The 17,146-nt window shown below is 45.1% G+C and overlaps 1 protein-coding gene across 32 annotated transcripts in view; it reads left to right on the forward strand.

Moving 5' to 3' along the window:
- The window catches only part of rims2a (regulating synaptic membrane exocytosis 2a), a 1,580,193-nt gene that overhangs the window by 1,274,335 nt on the left and 288,712 nt on the right, over positions 1-17,146 (forward strand). For all 32 annotated transcript variants that reach the window (XM_072467178.1, XM_072467182.1, XM_072467181.1 and 29 more), the window contains one exon: positions 9,557-9,663. In XM_072467178.1, the coding sequence (XP_072323279.1) occupies positions 9,557-9,663 (107 nt within the window). The remainder of the gene's footprint in view (positions 1-9,556; positions 9,664-17,146) is intronic.

The raw sequence follows: 17,146 nt of genomic DNA on the forward strand, positions 1-17,146 counted from the left end.
TCGGCACAACATCGAGGGCCGAAGGGCCTGTACTGCGCTGTAATGTTCTATGTGCTATCCTTTGCTTGGATAAAGAAATTTCACTTTGTCGAAATCACGGGCGGGATTTATCGGCAGTTCATGCTGGTGGGAAATTCCGGTCCCACGCCAGCGCACTGGTTTCTCAATGGCGAGAGGTGCTGTCGACGGGAAGTCCCGTTGACCACGGCGGGACTGGTAGATCCCGCTGGCGGGCTGCCTCCCCTGCCGAAAAACATAGGTGGGGTGGTTGGTAAATCCACTTCACACGTTGAACGAAATGTTTTATTGCCTGCTTTTAATTCAGCAAGAAGGTGCTTTGCAGACAGAGAGTTTCACTGAAAGCCATTGAACTAGTTGCAGTTCATCGAAGTAGTCACGGTAAACACCGCAATTCCTTGAAAGTGGAAGATCCTAACAGAGAGGAGGACTCCTCCAACCTGTTGCAACTTTGAGGTTTCCTGAGATCCAACCTCCTGGAAGTTTGACTACAAGAAACTTCACAGCTTACTTTGCTTCATCTGTTCTTAACTTTAAAGCATCAATTTAATTGAAGAAACTGAAAACTTGGCACAAAAGAGACTGAGATAATTCTAATCTGCAACAGCATATTACCTTCATCAGTATCAAGGTCAGGATTCTATAGTTCTGCAGCTGTGTGTTTCTTGGCGGCACACCATTCACTGGCAGCGGGATTTTCTCTTCTTGCCACTTGTCAATGGGATTTCCCATTGAAGCCACCCCACACTGCTGGGAAACGCATGGGCAGGGGTGCGCTGCCAACGGGAAGAGGGAATCCCAACAGCCCGAGATTTCCAGCCCTAATCATTGTGTGTGTGCAAGAGTGTGAGACAAGTGAGTGAAAGGTTAAGTTCTTATCAGAGTAAATGACTGAGAATAAATAACCTTCTTTATTTTAAAACTCACCAAAAGCTTGCTACTGGATTTATTTAATTGGGACACTCATACTAAAGATGAGGAGGCATACATTGCTTACATACAAATATACTGATTACAGGCAGTAAAGGGACAAATCGTTAAGGTGAACGACGTTGATACATTTGGGCTCCCCACTAGTGGAAATATCTTCCCTACATCTACTTGTTGAACACCTTCAGAATTAAAACAATCTCGATCATGCCACCTCTTTTCCAGAGAAATGAGTACTGTGGTATCATTCTTTTAAATCATTTTTGAACTTTCTCCATTGTCTCAATTTCCTTTGTACAATACAGACTTGAGTTAAAGTCCGCTGAACAGTGTGTTTAGCGGAGTGGTTCTCACCTGCAGTGTCGGGAAAGACCACGTTATTCAATGGCACTTTGCCATTTTTTCTGGCCTGGGCAAGCTCGCCAGTGCAGGGAAACCACTCTTATATCGGGGTGACTTTTTTAGAGGCAGCCCTAACCTTTGGACCCACCTCGGCTCGCTAACCCGGCCCCAGGATCCACCCCCCCCACCCACTCATTCACTTGCCTCTTCCAGGGTCCTCAGGCTCACCACACATCTTATGGGCGAGCCTTGGGCCCGACCCCGAGCATGGACAACCTGACATCTGGGCTCCTTGGCACTACCGGTCTGGTACCCAGGCATCTGGAAGTGCCAGTCTGCACAGGCACCAGTGCCAGGCTGGCAGTGCTAAGGTGCCCAGGTGCCAGAGGTAGTGTCAGGGTGCCAGCATGCCCAGTCTCCGACCACCCATAGGCCTCAACTCCCCAGCAAGATCCTTCGAGATGCCATCATGACTTTGTGAAATTATATCCGAAAGGCTCACAAGCAGAAAAGTTAGCCGATATAGCCATGACATGAACAGTGAATTCTGCACCAGCTCCTTTTATGATACTTGTATTCCACATTAACCGAGTACTCACAATGTTAACAGTTTACTGTAGTGTTTTAGATTAAATAGGTACCGTGGAATAACTTGGGTGATGACGCCTGAAAGGTTTTTAATTTCCTCACAGTGCTATTTCAACTCCGACATCGTTAAAATATGAAATGCAAAACATATTTCATGGAGATAATATTGCATGTGGAACAAAAATAGAAAGCACTGGACATACTCAGCAAGGCAGTTAGCACCTGTTGAGAGAGCGCAGTGGACATTTCAGCAACTGGGCACTGAAACGGGGGACAAATTCAATCCAGATGTGAGGAGGGGTTCAATACCCCAAAATCTCTCATCAGAGGTGACCTGACCTGTCTTCCCGTGTCATTTGTTTTTGTTTTGGATTTCTCGCATCTGATATATTTTGCTTTTTGTTCGTCGTTTCTTGGGGTGTAAGCTCTTCAGATTGCTTCTAACCTGTTTACCTGGATACATTGTCAATGTTTGATCACTATGAAGAAACACAATATAGTCAAACAAATCTGTAATCCAACAGATGGAACATATACATCATGTTCATAGAGAAAACGAGTGGAAGAAAATAAATTGAACAGACTTCACTGTTTAGGTCCTTTGTACTCTTATAATTGTAATCTTTAGAATGAGCTGAATTGCAGGAAAGTAAACATTTGTACAGGGCAGAACTGTCCAAGCTGTTGTATTTGTAAATGTTCAGGAGGCTACATTCAAAGTTTATTTCCATGTACCCGTTAATTTGTATAATTGTCAAGTTGCTGATACGAAAAAACCTCAGTGTGCTGAGCCAAAAACAAAAAACAGCCCCAACCAGAATTTCAGGCCTACAAAACTGAACTGAATCAACCAAGATATAAACCTAAGTTCAAATAGGAGTGGGTTGTCTGCATTGTGAGAGCCATACTTCGAGGGTATGGATGCCACAGGTTGGACTTCATGTATTACGGCGCTGCAAATTCCCCTTTGTTCTATTCAGTGGTAACTGGTAATTGTCTAGCCTAATTCATGTATATCTTTGGTCTCAGCTTTATCCAGTGGGTTGGTGGGAGAATGGTGGTGGTGCAAGTGCTACTGTCTCATATTCAGCTGAAACTGAACATGTGCAGCCAGTAGAAACTTTTGCTGGATTTAACGAGAGTCTCTAAAGAGTTTTGAGGTTCTGCACCTGGATTAAGATTACTTGTTAGTTCACAGCTCCGTCGGTAGTAAGAGAATCTCAGTACGAAATACAGGATTCACAATAAGTATTCCTTGTCTCTATTTATAATAGAAGATGAGGATCAATGCAAGTTGGAGGATATGAGAGTGAAGCATCAGTCATAGATACATGATATTCACCATCTTCCATGTGTGCTCTGCCTGAAGGCAAATCCGTGGCTTATTGCTTGCTGATGCTTCATCCTGAGCCATTTTATTGGAGGATTTTGTCAGTGATGGTTTATCATTGCCTTTCACTCTCAGTAGCACGGCAAGGAGAGGTCCCATGTCTACCTCAGCCACAACAAGAATAAAACCCATGCTGTTGCCATTGAACTAAACCACACACTAGCCACCTAGCCAACTGTGCTAACCAGATATTCACTCCCAAATTAATTTATGGACCATGCAAATTCAATGAATATCACATTGTGGAACTGTGTTATAACAGTGTTTTTCACTGAAGTGGGCCATGGCTAGTGACTACATGAAGACCCATAGCTACAAAGAAGAAGACTGCATTGCACCTTGATGTCAAAGTCATTTGTGTTAGATCCTGATGGAGAAGACTGGAACCTGGCTTGTGCTGCCACTTGCAGTTTGGATTCATGCCCTGCAGATCAGCCCAGCAGCTGCTCTGTTGGCAGTGATCAGGGGCAGGATTCTCCGACCCCCCGCCGGGTCGGAGAATCGCCGGGGGGGGGAGGGGGGGGGGGGAGGGGGGGCGTGAATCCCGCCCCCGTCGGCTGCCGAATTCTCCGGCGCCAGGGTTTTGGCGGGGGTGGGAATTGCGCCGGGCGATTCTCCAGGCCCGCGAGTGGCCGCCCGTTTTCGGCTGGTCCCACTGGCATTAATTACAACAGGTCCTTACCGGCAGGACCTGGCTCCATGGGCGGCCTGCAGAGTCCTCGTGGGGGCCCGGGGGGATCTGGCCCCGGGGGGTGCCCCCACGGTGGCCTGGCACGTGATCGGGGCCGACTGATCCGTGGGCGGGCCTGTGCCATGGGGGCACTCTTTCCCTCCGCAACGGCCGCTGGCAACCCCCACCATGGCTGGTACGGAGAAGAAACCCCTGCGCATGCGCTGGATTGACACCAGCACACGCTGGCGCACCCGCGCATGCGCCAATTCGTGCTGGCCGGCGGAGGCCCTTCAGCGCTGGTTGGTGTGGCGCCAAACCCCTTCCGAGCCGGCCGGCGCGGCGCAAACCACTCCGCCGCCGGCCTAGCTTTCCTCCGCACCTTCGGGGCGGCCTGACGCCGGAGTAGGTCACGCCACTCCTCGGCCCCGGAGTGGCCCGCCACGCCGATTCACGGAGAATCCCGCCCCAGATCCTGAAAGTCCTGTGGATGAAGGTGTCTGAGCTGGCGAATAAGAGGGAGAAATCAAGCAATGAAGGGGGCAGATTGAAGACTTTGTGGCAGAGGGAGGCACATCCTACTTTTGGAACCCCTTCCAAAGGGGTTTGTTCCCACCAACCTCTTTTTAAAAAATCAATGTCACCATCATCCTAACCCATGAGACAGAATTATTCTTCCATCCCATTCCTTCTCCTAATCATCATAATTCCCTTCTGAAACTTCATCTTCAGGAAAGGAAGCTCTCAACTAATGATGCTAGGACATAATTCCACTGGGATCAAGGGGATGGAAATTGACCTGTAAACATCTGTGCTATTTTGCCAGGATGCCAAGATCATTGGATTTTCCCTGGGGTAAGGGATTGCCCATTTTGGACAGAGATGAGTAGATATTTCTGCTCTCAGAGGGTAGTGAATCTGTGGAATTCATTACCGCAGAAAGCTGTAGAGGCTGGGTCATTAAGTATGTTCAAGGCTGTGTTAGACAGGTTTTTAATCAGGAAGGGAATCCAGGGTTATGGGGATAAGGCAGGAAAATGGAGTTGAGGAATATATCAGGTCAGCCATGATCTCATTGAATGGCGGAGCAGACTCGATGGGCCAAGTGGCCTACTACTGCTCCTACCTCTCATGGTCTTATCATTCTACCCCTCTCCCACAGCTAGTCCTGTAGCCTTCTTCAGTAGCTTCATCACCTTCTTGTAGGGAATTAACTTTCTGATGTCACCTCTAGTCCCTTACCTTTCACTTGCATTACAAACGTTTTTCCTGCAACACGATTGCATGAACTAATTGTATATTCAGGTTGGAGGGGTGTTTACCAGGTAGTAGCAGATTAGTTTATCTACTTGCTATCAGCTTGATGAAGCTGGGAAGAAATGTGTAAGATTCTACATGCAAGTAATTGGGAGTAAATACTGCACAATCTTAATGACCTCCCAGCTCAGAGAGAGGGTTCAGTTTGGTAGTTATTTGTTTTATGGATGTGGATAGAATGTTATTGCCCAAGGAAGAAAAGGGAGTGAGGCTGCGATGTTATCTAGTCTTCAAGTTGAATATTCTACCTGCTCTGGCCTGGTGAATCAAGAGATGTTACTGCTCCTTCCCTGCACATAAAGTGCACATAAAGTATATCTGATTTTCTTTCCGATGGATATTTAACAGTCTCTCTCTCTCTCCTTTGCTAATTTTTATCCAAGATATTCCGAAGGTCACTTTTCCAAATTGAAGCTACCACAGGAACATACTTGTGTTCATTGTTTCAGTTGCTCCCCTAAGCAGTCTGCTGTGTTTATGGACATTGCCAAACACGCTCTCCTATTTGTTTGTGTGGTATGGCACCCTAGGACAATGAAACCACCCACCCCTCCACCCCCGAAGATCTAGATTTGTGCTTGCACCTTAAGTACATGAATTGACTTAATCTTTCCAAAGACTGAACACGTAATAGTTATTGCAATGAAATTGTACAAAAGGCAAATATACAGAATGCTGAGCATATTGAGAAGCACCTGTTTACTTTTTGACTTCTGTTTGCACAGTATTACAAAATAAAGAACGTGCTGCTTAATGCATAAACTGGGTCAAAATCCTGGGACTCCCTTCCTGCCAGCAATGTGGGTGTACCTACACCAGATAGACTGCAGCAGTTCAAGAAAGCTGCACTCCACCACCTTCTCACAGGCAATAAAGGATGGGCAATAAATGCAGGCCTTGCAGGTGACGTCTGCATCCAAGCAAGAATTAAAAGGGATTTCTTACTTTCAGCCTTCTGAAAGTATGGGGGTGGGGGCGATTTTCTTCCATGAGCCCACCTGGATCAGTGGGATTGAAAAAAGGAACGCCAGACAATTAAGACAATGAACCCTAGTGCGTCCTGATTACCTCAATAGGAAGGTTCTCTCTTGCTCCTTCCCCGACTGCAGCATATAAATGACACCGTGGGAAGGATCTAGGTTGCCCATGGATTTTCCTTCTCTCTGCTGCTTCTCAGCACTACCATGTGGAAAGTGATGGTCGGCCCAACTAGAAGCCACGGTAACGTCCAGAATTTCCCAAATGAAGGGAAGTGATTTTACAGTATCTGTTTCTCCCTTTTTTGGACCCAGAGACTTCCCTGTTCCAAGCATTGGCTAAAACCTTCAGACTTCTTTCTAATCTTCACTCATTGCCCCTTCTGATGTACTGTTCAGATTCTACAATTTGCAGCTCATGGTGGTATGGGCCGCTCTCTCTTTAGGTTCTTAAAGCCGCAGTTCATTGTTAATTTCTCAGTGAGTTTCAAAGTATCCCTGCAATGTTGCTCACCCTTCTCATCCTGTAAATGACCAATTGAAATTGTGGGATCTTTTTCTTAAGGGTATTAAATTGTTCTCCGAGATTTCTCCCATTAAAACATATACTTTTCCTTTCACATTTTTCTTTCTCTTAATTTAATCTTGATCTCTCTTTCTGCATCCATTTTGACTCTACTCCATCCTGTTTCCTTCTCTTTGAACCTCTGTTTATTTCTCAATCCCTATATTTAATCAGTAAAGGTGATTAATCGTTGGTTTCACTGTTCACCAAGATCCCAGGCACCTCACTGATCTTGGATTTCTGAGATGAATAGCGAGGGAAATAAGGTGCCCCATTCCAGCATATTCTAGCCCTTTGGGGGTGGAGTCCTCGTAACAGTGTGATATATTGCTCCAAAATCAGTTCAAGCATTGCATTCAACTGATTTAATAGACAAGTCTAAATCATAATGAGAGCCAAAAAGGCAACTGGGATGAATCCGTTACAGAATCTCACTGAAATGAAAGCGGTTGTTGCGGGCCGAAGTTTCCCGAAGGAACATAGAACATACAGTGCAGAAGGAGGCCATTTGGCCCATCGAGTCTGCACTGATCCACTTAAGCCCTCACTTCCACCTTATCCCATAACCCAATAACCCCATCTAACCTTTTTGGACACTAAGGGCAATTTAGCATGGCCAACCCACCTAACCTGCACGTCTTTGGACTGTGGGAAGAAACCGGAGCACCCGGAGGAAACCCACGCAGACACGGGGAGAACGTGCAGACTCCGCACATACAGTGACCCAGTGGGGAATCGAACCTGGGACCCTGGCGCTGTGAAGCCACAGTGCTATCCACTTGTGCTGCCCAAAGGAATGTTGGCTAGGCACCCAGTTAAATTTTGGACAAGTTTGGGCCTAGCCCCAGACTCTGAGCAAGTGGATTTCAGGCCAAAGGAAGGTAATTATGAGAAGCCTGCAGCTGAACTCAAATCCCTGTCCCCTTCTGCCAGTGTGTGGCTCTGCCAGGAGACCCCCCTGGAACATCTTGATGGCTCAAAACAGGAAGTACTAGTGTTTCTGCTTCTTTGTCCAGAGTTGGGACAGAGAGAGCCAGGACAATCTGCCCTACACTATCTCAGTTCATGATCCTGAATCCTACTATTAAATCGCTTTACTTGAATATTTGCAACTAGAAAACTGAACAACATATAAACCTCCCAGATTTATAGTTAGCTTGCTGTATAGCCACCAAAGATAGATTTTCCTGACCTTTGCTGCACAAATCTCCAGCCAGCAAAGATTAACAAAATTATCTATCATGCTCCAACAGTATCACTTCAACAGTTGAATTTGTATGTTGAGTCCAGCTTACCCAACCAAAGATCGCCCTTTCTGTCCTCTCTGACCCTAGGAATTTTGGATAATCTAACCTCTGCCCTCAGTATCAAAATTACTCTCTCCAGCCTAAAGGATGACTTTTCAAATGATTACCAGTAACTAAGGCCAATTATAAATCGCTAGAATATTTCTTTTTCTGTACATGCAAATTTTTCTCTCAGTTCAGACAATTTGTATTTTACCCATTTCAAAAGACACATTGGGATTTTCAACACAAAATAGAATGTGGCCAATTTGCAGAATGGGGACAATATGGAACAAAATAAAATCATTGAACCTAAAATAATACATGTCATAATTCACCATTAAAATTAATGTCCTTGATTCAACACCGTGATAATAAGACCACAATGAGCCATCTGCAGGTTATTTAGCAATTGCTTTGATTTCTGTTGCCACGGCAGTTTGGTGAGTATAGGAATGCGTATTTATCGATTCCCATTTGCAAAGTTACCTGGAGATAGCTTGGACCTGTTTTCACACAACACTTAACCAGCCAATGTTCCTGAGCTTACGGTTACAGAAGCGGCTGAAAATGGTATTCCATTGAGATGGGAGCATAGGCATTATGTGTATTTGGGGACATAAATTGTAAACAGTGGGGGGAAAGAAGTAGGAACTTAGGGTGGATCCCGTTTCCTTCAGCCTTCCATGTTTTTGCTAGCTCAAAGAAAATAATCCCATTGAGGGGCAGCTTTTGCCTGCCACCCCTCTGTCTTAACTATGATGAGTGGGATTCTGAGATTTCCTGCAAAATTTATGTAAGTGTACGTGTTTCATGTGTAAATGGGGGGCTACAATTATATTTTCAATTGGTATTTGGTCCAAGTGAGGTGCATTGCCATTTGCGGACAGGTAAGCAGATAAGGGAGAACCTTTCCAATGAACCTTTGGAACTCTATGACTTCAGCACACTGGTCTTTATCACCTCCAAGTCCATGGAGTGGCAAGGTGTTGCCCTGTATCCTGCTGTGTACACAAAGTGTGTGTCTTAATAGCGCTGTGGTAACGTGGGCACCCTTCCCTAATAATTAAATGATCTTATCCATTGGGATGTGGGATAGGATGCCCGTGAGGCCAGATGGGCATTACTTCCAACCCATCATACGAAGGGCAATGTAGTGGCCCCTTTGCCGATTCTACCCACAAAGGTTTTCTCACATAAATCAGCGCATTTGAAATTGTTTTTATTTAACAGGCAAGGCAATTTTGGTGCTAGTTCGCAACCTGATGTTAACAGTGTCAAAAATCTCCCTTATTTTGAAAGTGGATTTTTCTGAGCCCATGGTTTTGAGATATAGTTTTGTCCACCCCCAAACCAATTTCAATCGCAACAATTTGATGTCATACTCTCAGCAGCACCAGAAAAGGAGTAGAGGGGTCAGAGGGATAACTGACAATTGCAAGTTGACTGTTTAACTTGGCGCTTTGTCCACAGGTGCAATGGATGTAGAAGAGAGGACTCGCCAAATGAAAATGAAAATGAGCAAGTACAAACAGGTAGCAGCGTCAGATTCAAGGTTGGAACAGGAGTATCATTCAAAGGCAAGTGCAAAATGAGAACCTTCCCCAGCATGTATAAAGCACATGTAAAAAAAAGAAATGTGAGGTATTAACTGACATGTAAGTTGCAATTTTATTTAGAACAGAGCAATGTGTTCATTCCAATAGAAAAGTAAAATGTTGGAAATACTCAAGAGGTCAGGCAGCATCTGCGGAGAGACAACTAGTCAACTAGCCAAGCTGGCTCCCTATCTTCACCGGCTGTCTGGAAAACTGGGGCAGTGTTTATGTCTTTGAACTCAGTGTTGTGTCCGGAAGGTTGCAGTTGAAAAATGAGATGTTATTCCTCAAGCTTCTGTTGACCTTCAGTGTAGTGAGCGGTATTGAGATGGAGATTTAAAATGTAAGCAACCGGAGCTTGGGGTTACAGGAAGGTGTCATGGTAAAGGAAGTGGGTGTTGGGAGAGATTGGAGCGTGCGTGAAGGGCTGGAAAGTACGGGTAGAGGGGAGATATGTTTGGTGATGGCATCAGGCTGGAGGTGCGGGAAATTGTGGTGAACACTCTGCTGAATGCAGAAGCTGGTCACGTGGAAGTTCAGGGCAATAGGAGAAAAGAGAGAGCCAAAATGTAAAAATGGGATGGGCATAGCCAAGGGCCTGGTCAACCATAGTGGAAGAGAATCTCAGTTGAGAAAAATGGAAGACATGTCAAAAGTGCTAGAATGGAAGGCAGTATTGTTAGAACAGATGTGACGGAGACAGAGAAAATGGAATAGAATCCTTACAGGAAGCAAGATCTGTGGAAGTCTATTCAAGATAGTTGTGTGAGTCAGTGGGCTTATGTTAGTTAACACCCTAACCCCAAAAATGGAAAAAGGGAATTTGGGGAAGAGAAAAGTTAGAAATGTCCGTGCGAATATGTGGCTAGCTGGAAATATAATGACAGATAAATATTAAGAATTTCTATAGATATTTTAAATATAATGACAGATATGTAGGAAGAGTTTCTATAGCTATTTAAAAAAAGAAAAGTTAACAAAGAGAGTGTTGGTCCTCTAGAAAGCGAGTTTATGGAATCAATAATGGAAATATGGAGATGGAAATGAATTGAACTGGCATTTTGCAACAGTCTTTATTATAGAGGATGCAAGTAACACCCCAGAAACAGCTGTAGAACTGGAAGTGAGAGAGGAACTCAAGAAAATTAGCATCACCAGGGAAGTGATACTGAGAAAATTGTTGGAACTGCAGGCTGATAGGTCCTCCGTCTTGATGAACTTCATCCTATGGGCTTAAAAGAAGTGGCTAGTCAAATAATTGACGTGTTGGTTTTAATTTTCCAAAATTCACTAGATTCTGGGAATGTTTCATTATATTGGAAATAGCGAATGTAACCCGTTTATTGAAAATGGAAGTGAGACAAAAAACAGGAAACTACAGACCAGTTAGCTTAGCATCTGTCATAAGGGACATTTTAGAAGCTATTATTCTAGGTATAATAGCAGAGCACTTAGAAAAGTTCAAGATAGTCAATTTTGTAGGAGAGAAATCATGTTTGACCAATTTCTTGTGAGTTCTTTGAAGAAGTAGCATGTGTTGTGGATAAAGGTGATATGCTGTACTTAGATTTCCAGAAGGTATTTGATAAGGTGACACATCAAACATTATTGCAGAAAATAAAAGCTTATGCGTCGGAGATAACATATTGGCATGGCTAGAAGATTGGCTAGCTAACAGGAAACCGGGAGTATGCATCAATGGGTCTTTTTCTGGTTGGCAGGATGCAATGAAGGTGTGCCAGAGGGACCAAAGGTGTGGTTGCTAACTTTGCCGATGACACAATGATAGTTAGGAAAGTAAGCTATAAAGAGAACATAACAAGGCTACAAAGGGAGATAGATAAGTTAAGTGAGTGGGCAAAGATCTGGAAACTAGAGTATAATGTGAGCAAATGTGAAATTGCCCATTTTGGCAGGAAGAATAAAAAAGAAACATATTACCTAAATGGTGTAGGATTGCAGAGCTCTGAGATGCAGAGGAATCTGGGTGTCCTAGTCCAAGAATCACAGAATTTAGAATGCAGATAGAGCAGGCAATTAGGAAAGCTAATACAATGTTATCATTTATTGCAAGGGGAATTTAATACAAAAGTAGAGATGTTATGCTTCAGTTATACAGGGCATTGGTGAGACCACATCTGGAGTACTGTGTACAATATTGGTCTCCTCATTTAAGGAAGGATATAAATGCAGTGGAAGACGCTCAGAGAAGGTTTACTAGACTAATACCTGGAATGGGTGGATTGCGTTATGAGGGAAGCTTGGACAGGCTTGACTTGTATCCACTCAAAAGAGTAAGAGGAGACTTGATTGAAATGTATAAGATCCTCAAACATCTGTGTCATGGTGGAAGTGGAAAGGATGTTTCCTCTTGTGGGAGAATCTAAAACTAGGGGTCATTGTTTCAAAATAAGGTGTCGCCCATTGAGGACAGAGATGAGAAGAAGTTTTTTCCATAGAATCCCTACAGTACAGAAGGTGATTTGGCCCATTGAGTCTACACCGACCTCTGAAAGAGCACCCTTCCTTGGCCCACTCCCCCATCCTATCCTGTAACCCTGCTCATTAATCTTGGGCAATTTATCTGACTTGCACATCTTTGGACTGTGGGAGGAAACCGGAGCACCCAGAGGAAACCCATGCATACACGGGAAGAATGCGCAAACTTTCCACCAGTAGTCACCCAATTGTGGAATTGGACCCGGGTTCCCAGCATTGGGAGGCAGCAGTACTAACCACTGATGGTGGTGAGACTTTGGAACTCTCTTCCTCAAAAGGCACTGGAAACAGAGTCTTTGAACCTTTTCAAGGCAGAGCTAGATAGATTCTTGTTAAGCAAGGAGGTGAAAGGTTATCGGGTACGTGGCAATATGGAGGTGAGATTGCAATCAGATCAGCCATGATCTCATTAAATGACAAACAAGACTCTAGGGGCCGAGTGCCCTACTCTTGCTCCTAATTTGTATGTTCATGTAATAAAGTATGTTCATGTAATTCACACAAATAGACGTAAATGGGTAGAATATAATTGGGATTACGGAGACATGGCTGCAGGGTGACCATGCACTGGAACTGAAATGTCCAGGGGTATTTAGGAAGGACAGACAAGAAAGAAAAGGTGGTGGAGTTGCAGTGCTGGTTAAAGAGGAAATTAATGCCATAATGTGAGGAAGGATATTGGCTCCTACAATGTGGAATCTGTATGGGTAGAGCTGAGAAACACCAAGGGGCAAAAAACATTAGTGGGCATCATATATATACCTCCAAACTGCAGTAGCGATGTCGGGAACAGGGAATTCGAGATGCATGCGATAAAGAAACATCTGTAATTATGGGTGATTTTAATCTGCATATTGATTGGGTAAATCAAATTAACGCAGTACTGTAGAGGAGGAATTCCTGAAGTGTGTACGGGATAGTTTTCTGGACCAATACGTTGAGAAACCAACTGGAGAACAGGCCATCCTAGACTAGGCACTGTGTAATGAGAATGGAATCATTGGCGATCTAGTTGAGCGACACCCCTTGGGGATGAGCGACCATAATATGACAGAATTTTTCATCAAGATGGAGAGTAAAGTAGTTGATTTAAAACTGAGATGAGGAGACACTACTTCTTGAAGAGAATGGTGAATTTGTGGAACTCATAGTGCGGCGGAGTCCGAATCATTAAATGGTTTCAAGAGGGAGATAGATATATTTCTGATTTAAAAAAAAAAAGGGTCAAAGGGATATGGGGAACTGGTAGGGAGGTGGATTTGAGACCAGGACGAGATCAGTCATGATTTGATTGAATGATGGAGCAGGCTCGAAGGGCTGAATTGCCTATTTCTGCTCCTAATTCCTATGTTCCTCTTCTGAGACTAGGGGCGTGAATTTAATAAAGGAAACTACAATGATGTGAGGTGTGAGTTGGATATGATTATGCCTCCCTGTCTGGCGCAAGAGTAAGACGGGGAAGGTGGCTCAACGATGGCTAACAAGGGATATCAGGATGTGGAGATGCCGGCGTTGGACTGAGGTGGGCACAGTAAGAAGTCTTACAACACCAGGTTAAAGTCCAACAGGTTTGTTTGTAATTACTCGCTTTCGGCGCATAGCTCTTTCATCACCTGATGAAGGAGCTATGCTCTGTAAGCTAGTGATTCCAAACAAACCTGTTGGACTTTAACCTGGTGTTACAAGGGAAATCAGGGATAGTCTTAAAGCCAAAGGAGAGGCATATAAATTGGCCAGAAAAAACAGCAAGCCTGAGGACTGGGGGAAATTAAAATTCAGCAGAGGAGGACAAAGGGTTTAATTCGGAAGGGGAAAATAAAATACAATGTAAGCTTGCAGAAAACATAAAAACTGACTGCAAAAGCTTCCATAGATATGTGAAGAGAAAAAGACTGGTGAAGACACATGTAGGTCCCTTACAGGTAGAATCAGGTGAATTCATAATGGGCGACAAAGAGATGACAGACCAGTTGAACAAATACTTTGGATTTGTCTTCACTAAGGAGGACACAAATAACCTTCCAGAAATACTGGGGGACAGAGGGTCTAGCATGAAGGAGGAACTGAAGGTAATCTTTATTAGTCAGGAAAATATATTGGGGAAATTGATGGGATTAAAACCCGATAATTCCCCATGCAATATAATGTGGGTAAATGTGAGGTTATCCACTTTGTTATCAAAAACAAGAAGGCAAATTATTATCTGAATGGTAGCAGTTTAGGAAAAGGGGAAGTGCAACGAGACCTGGGTGTCGTGGTGGAACAGATGCTGAAAGTTGGTATGCAGGTATAGCAGGCGGTGAGGAAAGCTAACGGCATGCTGGTGTTCATAGCGAGAGGATTTGAGTATAGGAGTAGGGATGTTTTGCTGCAGTTATACAGGGCCTTGGTGAGGCCACACCTTGATTATTGTGTGCAGTTTTGGTTTCCTATTTTGAGGAAGGACATTCTTGCTATTGAGGGTATCCAGCAAACGTTCATTAGACTAGTTCCTGGGATGGTGGGACTGACATGAAGAAAGACTGGATCAACTGGGCTTGTACTCATTGGAGTTCAGAAGAATGAGAAGGGACCTCATAGAAACATATAAAACCCTGATCGAACTGGACAGGCTAGATGCAGGAAGAACATTCCCGATGTTGGGATGTCGAGAATTTGGAGTCACAGCCTAAGAATATGGGATAAGCCATTCAGGACTGAGATGAGGACGGACTTCTCCTCTCAGAGAGTTGTGAAGTTGTGGAATTCGCTACCACAGAAAGCTGTTGGGGCCAGTTCGTTGGATATATTCAAGAGGGAGCTGGACATGGCCTTTGCAGCTAAAAGGGTCAAGGGGTATGGAGAGAAAGCAGGAGTGGGATACTGAATTTGCAACAGCAGACATGATCATGTTGAATGGTAGTACAGGCTCGAAGGGCCTACTCCTGCCCCTATTTTCTATGTTTCCATGATCGAGAACACTACTTTAAGGACGACAGTGGATAGACAATGGCAAACATAGAGCGCATAGGGGAACTGCAACAATTGTTTATTCTTGTTTGACACAAAAGTAAAACAGGAAAGTTGGCCAATCCAAGGCTGACAAAAGAGATTCGAGATAATATTCAATCCAAGAAAGAAGAATACAAATTGGCTAAGAAAAACAACGGTTCTGAGGATTGGGAGCAGTTTAGAATTCAGCAAAGAAGGACCAAGGGATGGATTAAGAAGGGGAAATTGCAGGGAACATAAAAACTGACTGTAAACGTTTCTATAGGTATGTGAAGAGAAAAGGTTCGTTGAAGACAAATGTAGGACCTTTACGGTCAGAAAGCAGGGAATGTATACTAGGGGACAAAGAAATGGCTGGGCAACTAAACACATACTTTGGTTCACAAATGAGGACACAAATCATTGTCCAGAAATGTTGGGGAACGCAGGGTTCAGTGAGAGGGAGAAACTGAAGGAGATCAATATTAGTGAGAAATGTGTTCAGGAAATTGATGGGATTGAAGTCTGATAAATCCCCTGGGCCTGATAATCTACATCCCAGAGTACTTAAGGAAGTAGCTCTAGAAATAGTGAATGCATTAGTGGTCACCTTCCAGGATTTTATAGATTCTGGAACAGATCCTTCAGATCGGAGGGTAGCTAATGTAACTCCACTATTTAAAAAGGGAGGTAGAGAGAAAACACAGAAATATAGGCCAGCAAGCCTGACGTTGGATGTGGGGAAAATTCCAGAATCCATTATCAAAGATTTTATAGCTGAACACTTAGAAAACAGTGACAGGATCGGACAGAGTCAGCATGGATTTATGAAGGCAAAATCATGCTTGACAAATCTATTGGAATTCTTTGAGGGTGTAACTTGTAGAGTTGACGAGGGGGAGCCAGTGGATTTGGTATATTTAGAACATAGAACATTACAGCACAGAACAGGCCCTTCGGCCCTCGATGTTGTGCCGAGCATTGTTGGACTTTCAAAAGTCCTACATAAAGAGATTTATGTGTAGAACTAAAGCGCATGGGATTAGTGTATTGAGATGGATAGAAATCTGGGACGAAATTCTCCCCCAACGGCGGGATGTCCGCCGACTGGCGCCAAAGCCGGCGCCAATCAGACGGGCATCGCGCCGGCCCAAAGGTGCGGAAGGCTCCGCATCTTTGGCGGCCTAGCCCCAACATCGAGGGGCTAGGCCGACGCCAGAGGGATTTCCGCCCCGCCAGCTGGCGGGAATGGCGTTTGTTTCCCCGCCAGCTGGCGCGGAAATGCGGCGCATGCGCGGGAGCGTCAGCGGCCGCTGTCAGTTTCCCAGCGCATGCGCGGGAGCGTCAGCGGCCGCTGTCAGTTTCCCGCGCATGCGCAGTGGGGAGTCTCTTCCGCCTCCGCCATGGTGGAGGCCGTAGCGGAGGCGGAAGGGAAAGAGTGCCCCCACGGCACAGGCCCGCCCGCGGATCGGTGGGCCCCGATCGCGGGCCAGGCCACCGTGGGGGCACCCCCCGGGGTCAGATCGCCCCGCGCCCCCCCCCCCCCCAGGACCCCGGAGCCCGCCCACGCCGCCTGATCCCGCCGGTAAATACCAGGTTTGATTTACGTCGGCGGGACAGGCAATTCCTGGGCGGGACTTCGGCCCATCCGAGCCGGAGAATCCAGCGGGGGGTCCCGCCAACCGGCGCGGCCCGATTCCCGCCCCCGCCCAATCTCCGGGAGCGGAGACTTCGGCGGGGACGGGATTCACGGCGGCCAACGGCCATTCTCTGACCCGGCGGGGGGTCGGAGAATGACGCCCCAGGTTAGCAGACAGAAAACAAAGAGTAGGAATTAACATGACTTTTTCAAATGGCAGGCAGTGACTAGTGGAGTACCGCTGGGATCAGTGCTAGGACCCCAGCTATTCACAATATATATTAATGATTTAGATGAGAAAACAAAATTTAATATCTCCAAATTTGCAGATGATACCAAGTTTGGGGAGGGTGAGCT

The sequence above is a fragment of the Scyliorhinus torazame genome, chromosome 11, assembly GCF_047496885.1.
Source record: "Scyliorhinus torazame isolate Kashiwa2021f chromosome 11, sScyTor2.1, whole genome shotgun sequence".
Taxonomy (NCBI): domain Eukaryota; kingdom Metazoa; phylum Chordata; class Chondrichthyes; order Carcharhiniformes; family Scyliorhinidae; genus Scyliorhinus; species Scyliorhinus torazame.